Here is a 21940-nt window from a genome sequence, read left to right as displayed (position 1 = left end):
ACTGCTCCAGGTTGGATTTTGAGCATGTAGGCATAGCCTCAGAACCTAGTTTTATTTAAAGCTTAGCGGCAAATACACTAAAGTATTAATAGTGTATGTTTTTGGGTGATGGGACTATAGGTAATGTTTTCCTCCTCCATGGTTTTTGGTTTTGTTTTGTGTGTCACTGTGTTTCTTGTTCTGGCTGCTGTAACAAAATACCATTGACTGGGTGGCTTAAACAACACACATTTGTTACTCATACTTCTAGACGCTGGGAAGTCCAGGATCAAGGTGCTAGCTGGTTCCATGTCTGGGGAGGGCCCTCTTCCTGTTTTGCAGAGGGACCACTTTGCTGTGTCCTCACATGGCAGAGAGCGAGCACAGCCTAGCTCTCTGGTCTCTTATAAGGGCGCTAATCCCTTCATGAGGACTCCACCCTCGTGACCTCATCTAAACCTAATTACCTCCTACAGGACCCTCCCCGCCCGCAAAATGCCATCACATTGGGGTTAAAGGGTTCAACAAAGGAATCTGGGGTGGGGGGCCCAACATTCAGTCCGTAGCGTTGTGACTGATAAAGGAGCATGGATCCTGCAGTCAGGCAGACCTGGGTTCGAATCCTATCATTGCCACTTAGCAGCTGTGTGACTTTGGGCACAACATGTATCATGTCTAAGTGTCGTTTTCTCCGTGTGGCAGTTGGGGTCTTGCTGTTCGCCTCACCGAGTTGCAGATCCTTCAATGAAACAGCACGTGCACGTTCCTGGTGGGCGCTCAGGAAGTGTTTCTCTCCCTTCATCTGCCCTCTCCTTTACCACTGAGTTTCAGCGCAGTGAGTGCTGCATGAATGAACGGCTGGACAGGTAACTGGTCTCCTGTGCTGTGTCCTTTCAGTGACCTGCATAATGCGGCTGCCGGTTCCTTCGCCTCCGCGTTTGCTGCCCTGGTGCTCTGCCCCACTGAGCTTGTGAAGTGCCGGCTACAGACCATGTACGAAACGCAGATGTCGGGGAAGATAGCCAAAAGCCAGAAGTAAGCACCGCTTGGGCACAAACATTAGGTCTCGAGCATGTATTGAGTATTTTAAAAAATATATTGTACTAAAATTAAGTGACAGATATAGAAACAGATGTGTCTAATCCAAAATACTGTTTCTAGAACTTCTACCAATCAGAATAATTTTCTGAACGGACTATTTGTGGTGGTCGGACCCACCCCCCAGGCCACAGAACATCATAGACAGGTGTTTAATACCCCAGAAGTGATGAAGCCAGGAGCTTCTACCCCTTTTGACCGGTTGAGGGCATAAGGCATGATCCCCAGCTGTTTTCGGAGGCACATGGCAGACAGCTTTGGAACTGTGTGTGAGAACTGAGCCTTCATAAGGGCCGCTTTGGTTCTGAGATGAATATTTGATGCCCTTTCCCAGGTTTCACGTAGATGTTCAGGCTGATCACCTCAGATCCCCGCGGTAACTTTCTTTACGCCCCTCCCTAATCCTTCAAGCGGACCTGCAAAGGGCGCCAGTTCTGGGAACACTGAGCAGGACCGTTGTGAGCATAGCTGCCCTTCAGATCAAATTCCTCTCCAGCTCAGTCTTGAAAGATCCTAGTTACCCTGTGAAGGTGTATATGTCACGTAATATGATTTATTTGAATTGTAAAGCAATTTATTATCCTGATTAATCTCAAAACTTGCTTATTTATCTTCACATCTGGCTGACTGCAGTTCTGGGGGTGAATATTGCTGTGGTTAACTCAGACCCTGTCAATCCACTGGGGAAAATTGGTAGATAAATTGACCATTTTCAGAGTTACCAGTCCCCTTGCAGCAGCGAGGCTGGGGTTTGTAATAGAGCCCAATTTCCTGCACCCTTGGGATTCTTTGCAACCAATTTGAATCTATTATTCATAGCCCAGAGTCCAAAACTGTGAGTCTTTAAGACTTTTTATTGAGATAGTATGTGTACACAGTAACGCGAACACACACAGAAATCGTAAGTGTGAAATGAACATGCCTTTGTAACCAGTGCCCAAGAAGTAGGACGTTAATAGCCCCCAGAAAGTTGCCCTCATGCCCCTTGAAGTGGTTTAAGGTATTTTTAAGGAAAATGGTTAGGTCCAAAGGACTTAGGCAGATGGACAGCTTGCGTGAAAGTAAGTACTGGCTGACTGTATTTTGGGCATAGCAGTGGCCACGCAGGGGTGTAGAGTAGCTTGGGGTTAAGACTTGGATGGGAAGGTAGGCTGGCCGTGTCGAGTTGGGTTACTTTGTTACGTTCACATCCGAGGATGAGAGCAGCGTTGCAGGAAGGACCTGGCTGATGGATAATACCCGATGAAGCCTTCTGAAGTCCGAGGAAGGAAGATAATCATCAAAAGCAGGTGGCCTTTATTACCTCTGGGCTTGGTCCTTCATTGGTCCAAACTGAGTCACCTGCTCTCTGAGAACAAAGTGAGGAGTGAGGGGTCCGCCAGGCTGCTGAGTGTGCGGGTTCTGCGCTCTTCCTGCCACGGCGCACGTACTCGGGAAGAGGAGTCTAGATGGACGGGGTGCTGTGTTCCGGCTGCTGCAGGACTCGGATCTGCTTAATTAGAAAGCCTTGCACCCCTACCTCTCTAAGAACTAAGTCCTGGTGCTTCTTGCCTTACAGGAGCTGTAGCTCCATTCTTAGAATTTCTTTTGTCTTGCCTTAAAGTAATGTTTAATGTTACTTGCTCGTTTCCCTGCACTGACACAGAATAAGACAAACCCTAAACACCTGAACCAATTTTCTCAGAACATAGCAGATCAAAAGAAAGGTTGGGGAGATAGAAATCGAGGGAGGTAAGGGACTGGGCAAATAGGATACCGTTTTATTCTTGCTGAGTTTGGACAACTCCTTATTGTAATTTCACTTGTTCCGTATTGAAAAATTGGATGTTAGCTTTTTTACATCTTTGATAATATGCCTTCTAGAAATGTGTGCATCCATTTTAATGAGATTTCTTTACCCTGGAGTAGTTCAGGTGACAAAGGTTGTTATAAAATAGCTGTATCTGAGCTTCCCTGAGATTTCCTTCCCACAGCGGCCTTTTAGAATTCTGGTTCTCTGTTTACAGATTCAGCTGCTTCGCCTGCTGTAACTGTCTCTCTGTGTCTCCTCCCAGTACAGTTTGGTCTGTCGTGAAGAGTATCCTTAGGAAGGATGGCCCCTTGGGTTTCTACCATGGACTCTCGAGCACTTTACTTCGAGAAGTACCGGGCTATTTCTTCTTCTTTGGTGGCTATGAACTGAGCTGATCGTTTTTTGCATCTGGGAGATCAAAAGATGAACTAGGTAAATGTATTTGCGTGGACGGCGGGTGGGTTGATGGTGTCCGCTTCCCGACTCTATGGTTGCTGCGGATTCTGTGCACTCTGCGCCGCCTTGTAGGGGATCCACCTGGCACTGGGGAGATTCTAAATCACAGAAAGTAACAGGGCCGAATGATTTCTAGCATCTTCTTCTGGGCTTCATAATTTCCTCAGGACAGGGGCTGGAGCAGCACATCCCGAACTTCTTCCCTAGAATAACATTTGTGAATTTCTTCTGGATCTATTTTCGGGAAGAAGAAATATAGAAATTACTTTCCCTGTGGGAAATTACCTATAAGTCAGCTTGCAATAAACTTAGAACTTGGTAATAAGTCTTGATAGTGTTTTGAGAGCAGTGAAAAGTGTAGTTCTTTCTAGTTTGTTCTGTTTAGCTGCTGGATACAACCATATCAATGTTTGAATCACATGGGTGATAACTTTTTTCTTGAACACCTCCCTTCATGGTTGGTGGACTTATTCTGGGGTTGGTCAAGCTCCCAGGCTTAACTGTCTTGTTTAATAAGACAACGTTGGTTTTTCATGGTAAAGGAAGAATCAGGGCTGTGGGGCATTAAGATAGTTAAGAGAAGGCTGATAAATGCCTCACCCTGCATTTCAGTGGCCTCTATTCTCATTCCTCCTGTAAGGCGTTGCCATGCTGCTGGGGGCCTGCTGATTCTAGGGGCCAGCCCTCCAAGGATGGCACAGGATGGCCACAGTGCCACAGTGATCAGCCTCAACATGACCCTCACTCGGGCTTCTCGTCCTGGCATGATGAGGGGTAGACGCAGGCCACCAACCGGAACCTTATGCTCTTAGAGCTTCGACAGTCTCCTCAGGGAATTGTGTTTGCAGCGTTTTTGTTTGTACCTACCTCGGGCCACTGCCATTGGCCTCTGGAAATATCACATCAGCTGCCCTTGAGACAAAATACTGTTTGCTAATTTTCTTCTCTAGGCCCTGTCCCTTTGATGTTAAGTGGTGGCATTGGTGGAATCTGCCTCTGGCTTGCTGTATACCCAGTGGATTGTATAAAATCCAGAATTCAAGTTCTTTCCATGTCGGGGAAACAGGCAGGATTTCTTGGAACCTTTATAACTGTTGTGAGAAATGAAGGTGAGTCTGGTAATGGCAGAAACAGGAGGTATGTTTAGAGGGGCTGGTCATTTCGGTGCTAGTCTCATTGAGGTGGTCAGGTGTGTAATTGCTTTCTTCCCCCGCCGCATATCCCTTTTCTAGTACTGTATATTAATCCACATTTGTGGATTTCTGTTTCCAACCCCCTGTCTTTAGTTTAGTTAGTTAGTTAGTTTAGTTAGTTTCATTACTCTCAAGAAAATTTAAAGTTCTTATTCCTAACCCCTGGCCCGGGTACCTGTCAGGATTCTTTGTTCTCAATAGCCTGGAGGGAATTGTTAACTAGGGGCTTTGTCTAAGGGAATAGGTGTTTTGAAGTTAGCACCACTTGTTTTACATAATGTATTATCAGAAAATGATCTCTAAGAACCACGAAGGGATTTAAAAGAATGTACAACATCCTTAATGCTAAGACTTCTGGAATTAGAAATGCACTGAGCAACTTCTGAAGGTAATTTGCTATCAATTTTTAGAGTTAAGCAGGAGGATAAAGATTTCCCAGTTAATGTTTGTTTAAAGCCAGTTTTATGCAACTAGTGAGTAAAGTTCTGTCCTTCCAGCATCCACTGTACGTCTTAAACCTTGGGATGTGAATGTCCCTGTCTTGATTTTAAGAGAGAGAGCAGGAGCCAGCTCCGTGGCCGAGTGATTAAGTTCACGCATTCCGCTGTGGCGGCCCAGGGTTCGGATCCTGGGTGCGGACATGTCACCGCTCGTCAAGCCATGTTGAGGTGGCGTCCCACATCCCACAACTAGAAGGACCTGCAACTAAGATATACAACTATGTACAGGGGGGGTTTGGGGAAATAAAGCAGAGAAAGAAAAAAAAAGCACCATAACAATATGCAGAAATTGTTTCGTTTGTATCCCAAATAGAGTGCAGACATCTTGTACATTACTGATAGTAACCCCTCTTTGAATTTGTGTAACACTTTATGGTTTTACAAAGTACTCACACCTCAATTATCTAACTAGTTCTTCATAACTACCTTGGGCAGTGCTAATGCTAGAAACAGGTCTCTGACTTCAACGCTGGTGTTGATGCTAGAAACAGGTCTCTGACTTCAGTGCCGGTGCTCTTTCTGCTGGCCCAATGCCTCGTGGCCCTCACCCCCCAGGAGAAGCTGCAAGGCTGCTGCCTCCTGTGGCTCTGTGGTTGCCTTCTGTCTGCCCACGTGAGGCCTCAGCTCTACCCAATCCATTTACCAGAAGTTAACCAGGTGTGGAATTGCTATATGTTACCTAAGCATCAACCAGCTTTGCTGGGAGACCTGACACTTGTCCTGTTTCTGTTAGTTGATTTGTTTCCGTCAGTCCAGGGAAACCCGGAAATAAGTCTTTCCATCACTCGTTGGTTTTTAGTGCTATTGGCTGGATTTCTAAGTGTAAAAATATCTATGCTTTGCAGCTTTGTGGGGTGGCTCCAAGGAGGGGAGTCTCAGTCTTCCATCACCTTTTATCTTCTAGGAATAATGGCCTTGTATTCTGGACTGAAACCTACTATGATCCGAGCGTTCCCTGCCAACGGGGCACTATTTTTGGCCTATGAATACAGCAGAAAGTTGATGATGAGCCAGTTTGAAGCTTACTGACGTATTCTGGCGAACCTAGATCCAAATAGGCGTTTGAGGACTGCAGTTCATCTCAGGGTTTCATGGAGTACAAGACCAATGTGGAATTATTTTGATTTTGTGGGAAATTTGTTTTTGTCTTCTCTTCTTCTGCTTTAAATCTTCAGCTTTATGGAAGGACTTCTATTTTGCATCATGTAATTTCTGCTCATAATTGTATTGAAATAGAAAAGTTACTGCTCTTGTCCTTGGTGGGACTTTCAGGGCGAGCTGCTGGCCGTCTGTACCGAATCTGAAAGGCTAAATATAGTTATATCAGGGCTTTTGCGTAACCCTGTATGTGTGTACATGCAGTCTGGATGGCTATGTGTTGTGAGTGAAGCACACTTTGTTCCATGTTTGATCTCAAATCTCACCAGGAAAACCTAGAGGCGTAAACCACGTTTCATAAAGATGGTTATAAGTGATGGCTTAAGCCATCCTATATGTAGGGTCTCTTTTAAAATCTGCTTAACACCTATACTATACTAAGTGGTTAAAGTTTTTAAAAAGTTTTCCTGTGGTGCTTGAAAACTAAAATATCCATCTGTGTTTTAAAGAGGAGACCATACCTGCATACTGGTGTGGCTTCCATGTTCTTGATTTAAGTTTCAGAGTAGGCATCCTGGATTTTCCCAGGATGCTCTACTGTTAAAATAGTGCCATTCATTTTCTAGGTGGAATCATATTCTACACTCTGATGTCTTGTTGGGTTTGGCCTAGAGCATCAGGCCTTCGGGCAACAGCACGCCCTCCCCTGTGCCAACTTCCCTTCTCCTCTCCCAAAGAGCTTCCTGTCTGCTGGGCTTTAGGTTGAGGAAGGGGCTGAAGGGAGGGGGCTGTGCTGCTGTGCTTTGTGAAGTCAGCTTGTGGCTGACAACAGCCCTTAGCTTCTGTCTTGCTCCTGGTCTGGGTGGGATTCCAGAGTATTGTGTTGAACCATCTATGGGCTGTTGATCTACTTTGAGCCTCTCACTCATTACCTGCACCAATTGGAAACCCATCCAGGGAGCAGAGCACCAAAGCCAAGAGAAGCCCTCGTTCCCTGTCTGGTGACTGAGTGATGGGGCTCATGGGTGGAGTCCTCCCATCTCGGACAGAACTAGACACAGTGTAGTGTTTGCACTCCACTGTGAGTAATGTCTGGGCTGACCCATTCTAACATGTCTCAGGATCCATACTGCTTGCCTTGCTTTTACAGTTTCGGAGCCTTTCACATTTGGTACTGGCAGTCAGTGAATTTTAATGATGACCATGTGGGGGTGTGACTTTATAAAGCAAGGAAACAGGAAAAGTCGTTTTGTTAAACTCTGCCATGTATGTGTACTAACCACAACAAAAACCCCAGTTCATCCGATCCCCAGACTTGGGGATGGGCAGCTGCTCCTTGGCCACCTGGTGTAAGAGAGTCCTCCTCGGCACCACTAAAGCAAGCCGCCTCATTCCATGCCACTCCAAGACCAGCAAGGGCTCTCGCAGTAAAAAGTGTTCTTAAGCAGCCTGTGAGACTGAAAGCAGGCAGCCTGACAATGTTAATAGTAGTCCATACCAGGTGTGTCTGTCCCTGTTGGCAGAATGTAAATAATTTTTCTACCTTGCTTTTCTCTCCGTACTTAAATGGTCAGTAGCTACTGAGGGGTGCCTCATCTCAGCAGTCTTGGCTTGACGCGAAGTAGAAAATGGGACTGGCTTCCAGCAGGAAGTGAAGTGCTTCAGAGTCTGTGGTCCCCCTGCCCGGCGCCTGTGGGTCGTCTGGGGGTTAGCCCTGTTGGCAGCAGACCCTCTCATGTTGTCCTTTAAGGATTGAACTAAGTGTCTGCAGTAGAAGCCGTCTGAGGCAAGGAAGAGTGAGTTGGAGTAAGGAATGGAAACCAAAGTCAGGAGAATTTTTTTTTTCATTCTGTTTGCTTAATTCATGGTTCAGTATTTGGGTACAATTTGTACCATTTCAGATTTGTACTCCAGACAAAAATATAGTAACTTGAAATATTGTGTTTAAAGAAATTCTATTGTTCTATCATCATTAAATTATTTACCTAATATTTGAGCATATGATGAGTTGTTTTGTTTAAGTACTTTATATCCATGCAAAGAACTAAGTGACAGTGATGTTTGAGGCATGTTTAGTAATATTCCGAGGTGGTGGTTTTCTTGCAACAAGCATTGGTTTTTGTCAGCAAGATTCCTGATGTAAAATTATTTCACTGTAGGTAAATGGACCAAAATACACACTTTTTACATACACTGGCGGTATGAATCTTGGCTCTCTGGAATCACTCCCCCTGCACCAGGCTGTGGATGGGACGGGACTGACTTGGCAGGATGCCATTCTATTTTTTAAAATAGTTAAACTTCTTGCTATTAAGTTTTGGATAATTCTATTTCAGATTAGTAAATTCTGTTTAAGAAAACCAGTATTATTCTGATGTATTATGATGGAAGTTTCTTGCATTGGTCAAAGAACGCTTCACAGTGGGTTTGAAGAAAGCAATACCCAAGAGGCCCTAAACCAGTTCTTGTTAGGTGAGCAAAAGCAGGGGAGTGTGGTGACTCAGAATTGCCAGAAATCTTGATGCATTTTGGAGGATTAGGGGAGAGAAACCCCAACTGTAGTCCCCTTTATTTCTAAAAGCAAGGTTCTTAAAAACTGCGCTTTCCTTCCCTTGTTGTTGGCAGTATTGAGAAAGGTGACTGGCTCGGTTGAAGAGTGAGATCGCAGTTTTTCCCCATTCCCCTAAGCCCGCCGCCACCTCTGCCCTCCGTGGGTTGTTGCTCCAGGAATTTTAAAGGAAACCGTACAACGTATTCTGCCACAACACGTTTCTGTCACACAAATACAGGGAATAAAGTAGTCATAACGTGGAAGGAACTTGAAAGCATGTTCCTCCAATAACTCTTCCTCCAAGGGAAGCCCAATTAGGGGAGTAAAATGACAACTTCTGTCAGAAAAGCAGACAGCCTTCAGCTACGCTGCTGCACCGGTAGCTGGGACCCTTTGTGGGCTATTTTGAGAGGAAAAAAGAGCACCATAACCAGGCAGCCTGCCAGGATTGCACGGCTTTCTGTGCCACCATGATGCCCAGCGGCTCAGAGCTCTACTCCCATCTGTGCCGCTCTGCCACCCACCAGCCCTTCTCTAAAGTACGGCTCTAGGTCCCCTTTAAAAAAGATACCTACGATGGCAACTGCCAGATAGTCTGAGCTGCCAACCTGGGTGGTGAGTGGTTAGCATGCCGGTTACAAAGTTGCTTAGTTGGAGTGGTCCGTCCCAAACCCTATTTTTTCCCCACGAACTTTTTTTTTTTTTTTAGTGTGCTTTTTGCCGAGCACAAGGTTTTCAGGAATGAGTACACTGTTTTAGCACAGGCACCGGTTCTTATCAGTTGCTACCTCTCACTTCTTGATAAATTCAACTTGGTCTAGACTGTTGAGAGCCTTGCCAATAAAAGGAAAATCACTCAAGGATAATTTAAATAAAGCCAAACTAGAACTGTTTTCAAGGACAATTATGGCCCTGAGATAAAGTTGCAGTGAAGGTACTTAGAATAAAATAGCACCCAGTACCAATGAGAATATGATTTCCGGTGGACACAGGGCTAGCGTGTGTTTATGACAGAAAGGTGACCTTTCCTCGTAGTTCCACATCACCCGAGTGAAGTTGGTTGTGAGTAGGGGTGGGTTGTAAAATAATCTAGATTTCTCCAGGCAAATATTTCCTTTGGCTTCACTGATGATGTTACACAAAAGCAAAAGTTACTGAGATTCTTTATCCTTCATGTTTACCAAGATTCTGTTAGCCTCCCCGACGTCTGTGCCTGTAGAATTAAAGGAAGCTCGTCACACCGTGCGGTGCTTGGGGCAAGAGAGAAGTGTGTGTTGGGGGTGGGGGACTGCTTGTGGAATGGTTCTTGGGGTTTGAAACAGTCTTTGCTGCCAATGTGATGTTTGCTAACAGACAGTTTATAAATCAAGTGGAGGAAGAAAATAGGGATTGCCTTTCTAATAAACCTGAAATTACAAATGTGAAAGCGGGGAATACATACTTGTTCAAAAATATATAAGTAAATGAAATAAACCCACAGTATTGGGGAGAATCGCATTTTTAAAATATCTCGATTATTTTGATATGAAAGTTTTATTTCAAAGTTCTTAAAAGTGGTAACTTTTAATGTTCCTGTTAGTGCTGTTGAGTCAATTCTGACTCCCAGCGACCCTGTGGACAGCAGAGCAGAACCCTGCCCGGTCTTTTTGTACCATCCTCTCGCCTTCCAGCGCTCTATCAGACAATTCTCCGCTGCTCTTCACAGGGTTTTCATGGCCAATTTTTTTGGAAGTGGGTGGCCAGGCCCTTCTTTCTAGTCTGTCTTAGTCTGGAGTCTCTGCTGAAACCTGTCCTCCATGGGTGACCCTGCTGGTATTTGAAAAACTGGTGGCACAGCTTTCAGCATCACAGCAACATGCAGCTGCCACAGTATGACAACCAACAGATGGGGTGGTGTGGTTCCCTGACCAGGAAACGAACCCAGGCCGCAGTGGTGAGCACGCTGAATCTTAACCACTAACCCCCAGGGCTGGCGAGTTTTCCTGTGTACTGTGTTCCAAATTTATCTCAATACAGATGAAAACTATGTGTGAAGTATATTCCTTCAAAGAAGAAAAAAAAACTGCCACTGACATTTTATATTTGTAATAGATTTCTTAACACATGTACATATATGTAAATAAAAGTATACTGTCAAAGAGACAGGTTTTTAAGATGTCAACGTGCAGTAGGGATTGAAAAGACGTGATTCTATCCTGGAAAGGACACTGTGCTCAGTCAGACGTTAGTTCTGGCTTGAAAATATATCTCGACTGCAAACTTTGGACCGTAAATTTTCCATGTCTTCTGTTTATGGGGATTATCCAGTTCGCTTCTTGAAAGATAAAGCCTAGAATAGAAAAAAAATCATTACGTTTAATTTTGGGCTAAGAGGAAAGCCATGCAGCCGGGCCCGCTTGTTAGAGCTTTAGAAGAGACCTGGCCACGGTTAGGCTCAGCCCCTTCTCAGAGCCCGTCCTCCCACCTTCTCTAGGGAGACGCAAAGTATCTTAATCCTCAGTAACACAGCAGTAACAACATGTCGTCGATTCTTTTAACATTGCCTGTAATGGAGTTAATGACATCTGGGTTTAATAAAATAAGTTTCTATATGTGACAAATCAGCCAGAGAGACTCGATGTGTATTAAAACCCAGTAATAAAATACTGAGTGTCTTTTAAATGATGAAGCTGACATTTTCAGCTGATTAAGAATCTTGTAACTAATAAAAACAGCTTTACTAGGTAGTATGGAAATTTAAATGTTAAATCTTTAGAAACACATAAGTGAGGAGAAAAGTCATCTAATTTGTTGCCTCTCCTATATGATTATGGTGTTTTAAAGGAAAAAACTGTTCTTAGCAAGAACCACTTTTCAGGAGTAGCATCAAGTGACGTTCTGCCCAGATGTCTATATGAGGGACTTTGTTCCTGTTAGGAATCAAAGTTTATTGTTTGCAAACATCTAGGGAAAAAATTGCTAGAAATTTTCCATTAAATCCAAAGTTCAGTCTATCAGAACCCATTAGATGTGTGTCGTTGTAAGTGTGTAGGCCGGATGTTCAGTTCAGTGTTGCGTCACTGGACTTGTGTGATTAGATTTAGTTCAGGGTTGAAGGAAAGGCTAGGCTTGCATGTAGTGAGAACTATCAATTCATGCCACGTACAGTCACAACCACTTCTTCAAAACTCACCTGCACAATGTTTTGAATATTACTTTCCTTTTGTATTTCATGGTATGGTGATACCAATGATCTGAAATTTTCAGCACCACAAAACATACTCCTTAAAGTGAAGAACTTATAGACTCAGGAATGAGTTTCCAGATATGGTAGAAGATTCTTTGGAATAATAATCTTCAAATCAATTAATTTTTAAAAAAGCTTTCCCAATTTAGTTATTAGAAAATCCTTTTAAATGGGAGACTATTAATGATTTTTGTTAGCTGTCTTTATGATACTTATTCTGTCTTATAACTTCTGCCATTGATATAAATGAGTCAATCAGCTTTTAAACTAGCTGAAGCCTTGCTAGGTGATGCCTTCTTTTGGAAGAGAATTTGGTGGTGGCCGGTCATCAGTAAATCAACACATACTGAGGACCTGCCATATTCGAGGTACTGAGCAGACTCATATTAAACTTCCATGGGAGGGATTTACCACCACACCTGAGATCTGATTATAATACATTTTAACTTATAATGCAGTCCTATGGTATAGACCTTGAGGATGATGCAACAGGGGGTCTCAAGAATAACCATATTTTTTAAATACTCAGATTAAGATGGGTAAGGCAATGAAGAGTGGTGACTAGAGGACTTTTTGGTTTCTATAAATTGAGCTTATGGTAATCAGCAAAAGACTTGCCATTTCACCTTACACATACATTGAAGATGAAGCCATTTCTACTGGATTATATCATAGCCATACCTGTTTTTCATGAATGATGTATGAAACCAGAAGAAAAACGGGCATTTGTCATAGTACTTAGGAATATTCTAAAAAGACATGGTTTAAAAATAAAAGGTTATTTTTCATAGTAAAATTGATACCAAGAACTAATCATTCCAAAGTGATTAAAATTCCTTCCTTTATTCTTGTTTATCAAACAATTGTAGCCATTAAATATGCAGCACTTACAGTCTTTAACATTACACTTAACACACAAAGGAGAAGGCTTTAAGAGACGGCTCTTTTTTTTTTTTTTTTTGAGGAAGATCAGCCCTGAGCTAACATCCGCCACCAATCCTCCTCTTTTTGCTGAGGAAGACTGGCCCTTAGCTAACATCTGTGCCCATCTTCCTCTACTTTATATGCGGGACCCCTACCACAGCATGGCTTGTCAAGCGGTGCCATGTCCGCACCTGGGATCCGAACCGGTGAACCCTGGGCCGTCCAAGCGGAACGTACGAACTTAACTGCTGCGCCACTGGGCCGGCCTGAGACTGCTGTTCCTGCGCCACTGGGCCGGCCCGAGACTGCTGTTCTTTTGCTGTTTCTACCAAAAATTTCAAGGAAATCTATTTTTTCTGTGATAGGTATTTATAAATGTAGACAGTGGTCTTTTAATCTGGTTTAGATAGTGCTAAACAGAATCTACTAAGGATCTATGATTATTTATGCCCAAATATATTGTCCATTTCTACAAGGAGCAGCTGCATTGGATAATTAACCGTCATTATTGATGATGATAAAAATACCTAAATTTTTTGAAAGTGCTTTCATCTCATGGCCCTGGAAAATCACAAAGGCCAGGTATTACTAATGTCAATGGGTCAATGCCGTTACACCAGTGCTTCTGCTTGGTGTAGAGACCACTGATAGAGAATTCAAACTGGTCCATTATTCAAGGGGTAACCATCCACTGTGGGAACAATCCAGGTCACCTGCTTCAACATATTTACCATTTCAATACTTAACAGATTCTCTCCCAACAGGGAGCAAGCAGCAGCTGAAGGAAGGCACAGGAAATAAGTTTTAAATTGATCAGCATATTTACTTATTGGCAGTTCTCTTTGGTGATTTAATAGGAAGATGAAACTACTGAGGCTTAGAAATTTGTTATATACAGAATAATACACATTTTTTTTTTAGGAAGATTAGCTCTGAGCTAACATCTACTGCCAATCCTCCTCTTTTTGCTGAGAAACTGGCCCTGAGCTAACATCCATGCCCATCTTCCTCTACTTTATATGTGGGACGGCTGCCACAGCAGGGCTTGCTGAGCGGTGCCATGTCCGCACCCGGAATCCGAAGGTGAACACCGGGCCGCCGAAGCAGAACGTGCGAACTTAACTGCTGCACCACCAGGCTGGCCCTACTCACACATTTTATGACTATCAATATAAACTATATACGTGATATTCAGAGTAATGACAATGGCAGACGTTCAGTTTTTCATAAAGTAAATATTAGATTAAAACTACCATTTACAATGTATTATAAATCAATTCAGAGGAAAATAAAATCTCCCTCACTTTAAAGTATTTTGTAAATTATGGGGAGTGATGAATTTTTTTTTTTTTAGTTTGGCACAAGCTAGTGTTATTTTTTAATTTTTTTTAATTTTTATTTTTTTCGGATGTACATCATATTTCAAATTCTGTATACATTACATCATGTTCACCACCCGAACACTAATTATAGTGCATCCCCTTGGGGAGTGATGTATTTTAAAGATACAAAACAAAAATGTGATCACTGCTATAGAGTAAAACATACCTTTGTTGTTTTAACATCTTGGTTTTTGTATTTTTTTCTTATTTGAAAGTTAATCCATGCAAATTGTATAGAATTTAGAAAAAACAAATGAGCAAGAGAATTTTAAAATTACATATGCTTTTCTTTTAAAAAAAAAATTATAGATCTGACTTGTTGCTTTTCTTTTATCCCTCTCCCTGGCTAGGGATTGACATCTCCTATCATCTCCCTTGTTGGGAATTGTAGCAAAGGAAATCCCAAACCAGAATCAAAGACCAGACAAGAATAATGGCATAGGTTGTTTCTTGATTACTCACGGAGGAAGAGAAAAATTGCACTTTCACGTCGTCATACAGAGGTGGACAGTTAACTGGAGTAATTATCACTCTGTCTGTTTCCACATCATGATGTATCTGTGAATGAATACATGGAGTTCAGAACTATAAACCTAGCTAATAATGAGATAATGAGTAGAACAGCAAAGTTCACGTTCACTTATTGAGGCTTCCTATATTTATTGAGTACTCTTGGTCTCATAGCCCAATCACATGTATATCTACACGTTAATCATTATTTCTATAAAGTTGCAATACTGTTGTTTACATTTTTGAAAGGCCAACATATCTGAGGGTTATGGTGGGGCACTGTTGAAAAGCAAGTATTCAATTTTCTATTAGAGGTTTACCAAGTAAACTTTACTGTTGAATGTGTGTCACTCAATTTTCATATATTAGGAACATGCTAAGAAGCTCAATTTTAAAGTTGATATTCACATTCAAAAAGCAATGCATAATTGGTCACGTTCTATCCAAAATGTTGTGATTGCTGATGGGATCATAGACCTTGTTCCTAGCAGACTGCTGGATGGAGTGGCCAAAGATATGTCAAGTTTCTGGAATGAGCAACTTTGAAGCTATACTGAATATTTCTGTTATTGCTTCATCCTTGTATAATAGTGGCACCACAGTGAGAAAGGTCTATACTAGACCTTGTGAAAAATACAGAAGAAGGTGCAGACTCAGTTGACGCTTCAGGGAGCTATACACATAAGGAACAATAGTAGCATGGCATATAATGACATGTCAAGTTGTATGATGAAGACTGAGTGTGCTGTTGTGTGCTTCAGGGGAGGTTAACCAGAGGTATAGAATGAGAAAGCTTCACTAAGGGGGTAGAAATTGAGTTGGGCATGGAAGGACTTGTATAAATGAAGAAGAGCATTGAAAAGATAATCCAGTTCAGGCAGGAGGCAGCTGGGGGTGGGGGATGGGGCCAGAAAGAGGAAGGGGGAGGAAAGACCAACAAAAACATGAATCAGACATTATTGTGTTCCAAAGGCCAAAGGGGACCCAGTCTACTTGGAGTGGAGACTGCAGGTCAAGTTATGATGGAAATAAGCTCAGGTATGATAGGGCTGTATCTTGAGAGTTGAAGAGCCAGGGAAATAAGAAGGAAGTTGTTGAAGAATATGGTGGGGCATTTCCTTTGTGACAAAGTGGCCTGATAATTATCACATATAACATTTATTTAGTGATTAATAGCTCACAAAGCAACTTCAACTATATTATGTAATTTAATCCTCACAACACTTGAGATGTAATCTTTATTTTACAGATAAGAATACTGAGCCAAATATAGTAACTGGCTTTGACCATGGGCACGCAGTTTGTCTTCTGCTCTACCTATAAGCTTTTCACAATGAGAGCAGTATTTCAGGATGCATATTGCAGGATCCTATATACTGCATTATAAGGAGAAAGAAAAGGTAAGGAGATGATTGTAGAAATCTAGGCGTGAGCAAATGAGGTTCTAGACTAGGTGGTAGCAATGGGAACAGAAAGGAAGGGAGAGAGTGAAGAGAGATTTCAAAGGTATAATCAGCGGGAATTGGTGACTAACTGAATATAGGGGGCCAAGGCAAAGAGAGAACCAAAGATAATACCAAATTTGAAGGCCTGAGCGAGAGAATGCTGGTGTCATTTGCAGAAGCAGAGGAAAAGCTCATTTGATAAATACGGATTGACAAATGTGTTTGAATTGTTAGGGCAGAGACTGTCCATGTTGTAGCTCCAGTATCTATCACACAGTGGGTGCTCATAAATATATTGAGTGAATGAAAGAAAAAAATTATAGTTTAAGCCAGAGGGATGGATGAACAGAACCAATAATAGAGTATGTGTGGAGAGAAGAACAGAAAGCCAAGGATCAGGCCTCGGTGAGTGCCCTCAGTTGGGAGGGGGGCACAAAAAGAAGGGAAAGGAGTGCTGTTGGAGAGGTAATAGTAGAACTAGAGACAGAAGCCTGAGAATTTTAAAAGTTAATTTTTCTTAGACCCATTAAGGAAGCTTGCTTATTGCTTCAGAAAAGGTCCATAGTCTTAGGCATTTCTCCAACATGTAAGAAAACATTGACTACCAGCTCCCATTGCTTTGGGTAAAGAGATTCCTCTTGCATTGTTTCTCACAGAGCAGTTCCATGGGACATCTGAGTTAGAATGACTTGGGACATCACTAAGTCTAGAGATTCCTGGGCCCCAAACCAAATTTCCTGAATTATACTTTTGGGGTGCAACCTAGGAATCTGCATCTTACAAGCTCCTAGGTGATTTTCATGCACACTAAAATTTCACAATCAGTGCCATCCAATAAAAGGACCATGAGGCAGCATCCCACAAAGCACAACCAGAAGAATCTACAACTAGAATATACACCTACGTACTGGCAGGGGGTGGGGGAGAGGCCTTTGGGGAGAAGAAGAAGAAAAAACAAATAAGATTGGCAACAGATATTAACTCAGGTGCGAATCTTAAAAAAAAAAACAACCAAAAGGATTCCTTTAAAAAGAAAAAATACTCTGGTAGATTCCTGGGAAACTGCTTGACATTTATGGAAAAATGAAAGACAATGCAACACTCTGAACTGAAAATATATTCTGGAAAATGCCCTGAAAAAACTAGTTTGAACAGTGAGTTTAATTTAGCTCTGACTAGGGACACTCAGTCGGATGGTAACCAGAAAGCAACTTGGCCTCTCTTTGTGGTGAGCACTGGTCTGGGGAGGTCAAGATGCTGATTTGACATTGAGATTGAGACAAATACCAGAATTTTCAGTTCACGTGCTTTCTCTTACCCTACAGTTCTTGGAAGCAGCACAGACAAAGACAATCCTTTTACGCATTATTATTTGTACTTTCAGATCACGTCCATTTCCATTTCCAACACCTGAATGAAATTAAAAAGTTAGGCTGGTTAGAGCAAAGATCAAAATGTCTCCCCAATTAAAATTATGGATTAAAACGAGAAAAGATTATCCCAGCTAACAACGTGTCAATATAGAAACATTTGGGACATGCATAGATTTTGTCTTTGAAGGACAAGGCTTTAAGCCCAAATCTGTCTCCTAAAGCAGACATTATAAGGCTGGAGAAAAATAAAAAGTCATATAGGTCAGCTTCTAAGACTTAGAATCTCATCTTTTCATCTTTCTAAGAAAAAAAAAAATAGAAAAGGTGACTTGCAACCTTCCTTGTTAATGTGTTTCTTTCTTCAGACTTCTAATCATGATGTTTCTTAACAAATTTAAGTCCAGTTCCTAGCACAGTCTCTGAAAATATCGAATATCTGTATCCAAACATTTCTACGGTGGTCAGGATGTATTTACAGACAGATGGTTTCTTGCTCCTTTTTCAATTCCAATGGCCCACTTCCCTTAGCATTTCCTCAAAGGGCTGGTTTCTCAAGCCTCCAATTAATTTTTATTGTTTTCCTTTCAACCCTGCATATTTCACTTAAATATGCATGGAACTAAAGGTACAAAACTAAAACAAATATTCAAATAAAGTCATATACTAATCATTCTTTTTTTTTTTCCAAGGAAGATTAGCCCTGAGCTAACTACTGCCAGTCCTCCTCTTTTTTGCTGAGGAACGCTGGTCCTGAGCTAACATGCATGCCCATCTTCCTCTACTTTATATGTGGGACGCCTACCACAGCATGGCGTGCCAAGCGGTGCCATGTCTACACCCAGGATCCGAACCGGCGAACCCTGGGCCGCTAAGAAGCGGAACATGTGCACTTAACTGCTGCGCCACCAGGCCCCCCATATACTAATCATTCTTGATTGTTCATCTTATATTATGTTTGTGTTGCTTTCTCTAATACCGTATTATTTTTTTTTTATGTTTTTTTTATAGCCTTTTTTTTGTTAAGATTTTATTTTTTCCTTTTTCTCCCCAAAGCCCCCCGGTACATAGTTGTATATTCTTTGTTGTGGGTCCTTCTAGTTGTGGCATGTGGGACGCCGCCTCAGCGTGGTTTGATGAGCAGTGCCATGTCCATGCCCAGGATTCAGACCAACGAAACCCTGGGCCGCCTGCAGCGGAGCATGCGAAGTTAACCACCCGGCCACGGGGCCAGCCCCAAATACCGTATTATTGATTTGTCATTAGGAATCATGGTTTCTTTGCCTCAGCTCCCTCTGTCCTATTCCAGTTGCAAATCTTCTTCCTACTGATGTCTACCAGAGATCAGTAAAATGTAGAACTAAACTAAGTCAAATGCTTATCACATGACAAGAAAAGGGCATTGATTTATAAGCTTAAATTAATTCTCACACCTTTAAAATTTTTTAAATAATTGAAGTATACTTACATGACTTAAAAATAAAAGGTAAAACAGATGAAGTGAAAAGTCTCTGTCTCACCCATCTTCCCGTTTAGTTCTCCAGCCCCAAATAGATAATCGCTACTATTAGTTTCTTGCTTTTCATGCATACATAATCAAATATGAATATATATTCTCCCAGAGAATTTTATATGTGTACACACACACAAATATGAATCCACATTACTGCCCCCTTTTGTCTTACAGAAATTGTTGCATACCATAGTACTGTCCTGTACCTTGCATTTTTTTAACACACATTAAAAATTTTATTTAACTCCTTAATTAATAAGGAACCAGTAAAATGTTACAGCTGGTTCAAAGTACTGCACATTTATAGGCAAATAAGGAATGATGAATTTACAGATATAAAACTGTCAACAATCAATCACTTTTCACTGAACACAACTAATTTGCGTTTCTATGTACAAAAATTATTTGCATTATTATCAGTTTTCTACAACTTACAGAGTTGTAGAATAGCTTAAAGACCATGAGAGGTGGAGGGAACCACGGAAGGGCACCCTAGACAAGATACTGCCTGTTTCAAAGTCTTCCACACTTTTTCCTGACAGTCTCCCATCCCCTTTCTGTTGTGATCAAAACAATCTGAAAGGAAGATTATTATTCCAAAAGAAGGCTGGTGTCATTAGGTTTGGCCTGATGATTTACATGGTGCAGCAAGAATTTTAACTTCCCATAGAGGCCTTCTTAAGTTGGCCCCACAAGCCTAGACCCACATTGTACTGAACAGCTGCTATGGTCACAACTTTCTATCTGGAAGTCTTCATGAGGAATCTCAAATTGGACTTTTAAAATCCTCTATTTTATGTTAGCCCGAGATTAGGAAACCAAATGCATGAAATTCTCCATTTTTCACCTGCAGTACTTAAAAATTTGGGTTAGTTCCTCTGTTCACCACATCTGCACCTTATGGTTTTACTAAATGTCTCCACAGAGTTTAAATAAAATTCAAAATATTAAGAGAGAAGTCACAGTCTTAGGATACAATATCAGACTGGAACAACATATGAAATTCTAGAACTTATTAAAAACATTTCTAAGCTTAGGATTTTGAGAAACTAATCTTATTCTCATTGTTCATATTAGAGAAATGCATTAAAACTCCATTAAACTAGGAGACCGCCCCGTGGCCGGGCAGTTCAGTCCGCGCGCTCCGCTGCCGCGGCCCAGGGTTTCGCTGGTTCAGATCCTGGGTGTGGACATGGCACTGCTCGTCAGGCCACGTTGAGGCGGCGTCCCACATGCCACAACTAGAAGGATGTGCAACGAAGATATATAGCTGTCTACCGGGGGGATTGGGGAAGATAAAGCAGAAAAAAAAAAAAAAAGATTGGCAACAGCTCAGGTGCCGATCTTTAAAAAAAACTCCATTAGACTAAATGCCTGTTTGCCTGTTTTGAATAGTTTAATACTCACAGAAGTTTGTATAGATACTGTTATTCCCATTGTTAACAAAGAGGAAACTGAGGCAGAGTGTGCACTCAGGTACCATACAGGCTCTCACACCATCCAGTTGGTCTATAGTTGGTTTTAAATTTCTCAGAGGAAGAAACTGCTCCAAGAGCCAACTGTGTTGCCTCTCACTCTGTGGAATAAAGCAGCCTTGCAGTCTAGTGTGCAGGGCCCCACTGAGTGTGGGAAGGAAGGGGAGCAAAGCGCTTCTGACCTCTACTGGGCAGCCTCCTGCTAGAACAGGCTGTGTTTCTAGGCTTTGCCTGCATGATGCTTGCTTGAAAATCTAGACCAAAATTTCCCACAGAAACAATGCTACTAGGTTGAAGTTGGTTTCAGAAGCCAGAAACCTACATAATCTGTTTGTGGTAATCCACCAAAATTCCTCACCACCACCTCTTGGTGATGGTGATATGGGTGGGTGTGTGTGCGTGGAGGAGGTATGTAAATAATTTGAAAAAAGCATTTTATATTTTAACAACTGTAATCTATCTTTTCAACTATGTAGTATATATATATTTATTTAAAGATTCTTTTATTTGTAAATGATTGGATGAAATGCTAAAAAAAATAAATATCTAGATCTTACTTTGTGTGACTCTTCAGAATGCTGAAAACACTAGGCTGTCTGGGTGGTTACCAATGCTCTGGCACCATTCCACCCATGAGAGGTCCAGCACTCAGCACCTCCTCATGGTCTACAATCTGGCTGTTGCTTTAGGGATCAGAAGCCTCACCCCCTGCTGCACCTCTGGCAGTGAGAGTGAGGCCCTATCCCCTTTCTGCTGAGACATCCCTGCCTTCCCACCTCCTGGAGGTGAGCTGTGCAGGAAAGAGAGGTGAGTGATGGAGAAATAGAGACATGGGACTTGAGGCCAGTTCCTCTCCCTTCCTTCCTTTCTTTTCTTTCTCAAGTCCCAGAGATGGACGATCTGACCAATTTTCCTGCCTCCCTGGGCGGTGGTGGATCCCAGTCTCTCTCCATCATTCTTGAAGCAGGCAAACATCAATTCTTTTGAAGCTTATAAGGATTTTTACTCCTGGTAATAATCAGTAACAGTTGGGGCGTTGAAAGACACCCCATACAGCCCAGGTTTCTCTCAACCCTTTCCAGGCTCATGTGGATTCAGGTAGGGAAGATCTAAGCACTGTCCCCTCAAGAAGCTTTCCCTGACCCCCAGGCTGGGTGGGGCCCAGACTCTGTGTGCTCCCAACACTGTGGTCAGCTCTTTATCTTCGTACTCATTCCGCCCCTCTGCTAACCACCCAGGGACTCCTTAAGGGCAGAGAAACACTAGCGTGGGGCTGGCCCAAAGCAGGTATTCGGTAGTTATTTGTAAAAAGAATTTGTGGCGACAAAATTCATTTGCTGTTTGGGCATTTAAGGCATCTTGATGGAGCTGCTGAGAGTGAGGGGGCTACAGGTGGAGGAGGGAGGGCAAAAGGAGAGACCAGGGTGG

General features: G+C 42.3%; 1 protein-coding gene and 1 pseudogene across 1 annotated transcript in view; one reads left to right on the top strand and one right to left on the bottom strand.

Annotated features, from left to right (window-relative positions):
* Positions 1-491: 491 nt before the first annotated feature.
* On the top strand, positions 492-8103 carry LOC139046608 (mitochondrial ornithine transporter 1-like; annotated as a pseudogene).
* A 2554-nt stretch (positions 8104-10657) lies between these two features.
* Positions 10658-21940, bottom strand: part of LOC139046607 (phosphatidylinositol 3,4,5-trisphosphate 3-phosphatase TPTE2-like) — a 34129-nt gene continuing 22846 nt past the window's right edge. The window contains exons 12-15 of the mRNA XM_070520577.1: positions 17473-17543; positions 14662-14757; positions 12575-12642; positions 10658-10996 (exon numbers count right to left, since the gene is read on the bottom strand). Coding sequence (XP_070376678.1) covers positions 10885-10996; positions 12575-12642; positions 14662-14757; positions 17473-17543 — 347 coding nt within the window. The 3' untranslated portion in view covers positions 10658-10884. The remainder of the gene's footprint in view (positions 10997-12574; positions 12643-14661; positions 14758-17472; positions 17544-21940) is intronic.

The sequence above is a fragment of the Equus asinus genome, chromosome 11, assembly GCF_041296235.1.
Source record: "Equus asinus isolate D_3611 breed Donkey chromosome 11, EquAss-T2T_v2, whole genome shotgun sequence".
In the NCBI taxonomy this organism is placed as follows: Eukaryota; Metazoa; Chordata; class Mammalia; order Perissodactyla; family Equidae; genus Equus; species Equus asinus.
Note: the sequence above shows the minus strand (reverse complement) of the source record. Positions and strands in the feature narration are given on the sequence as shown.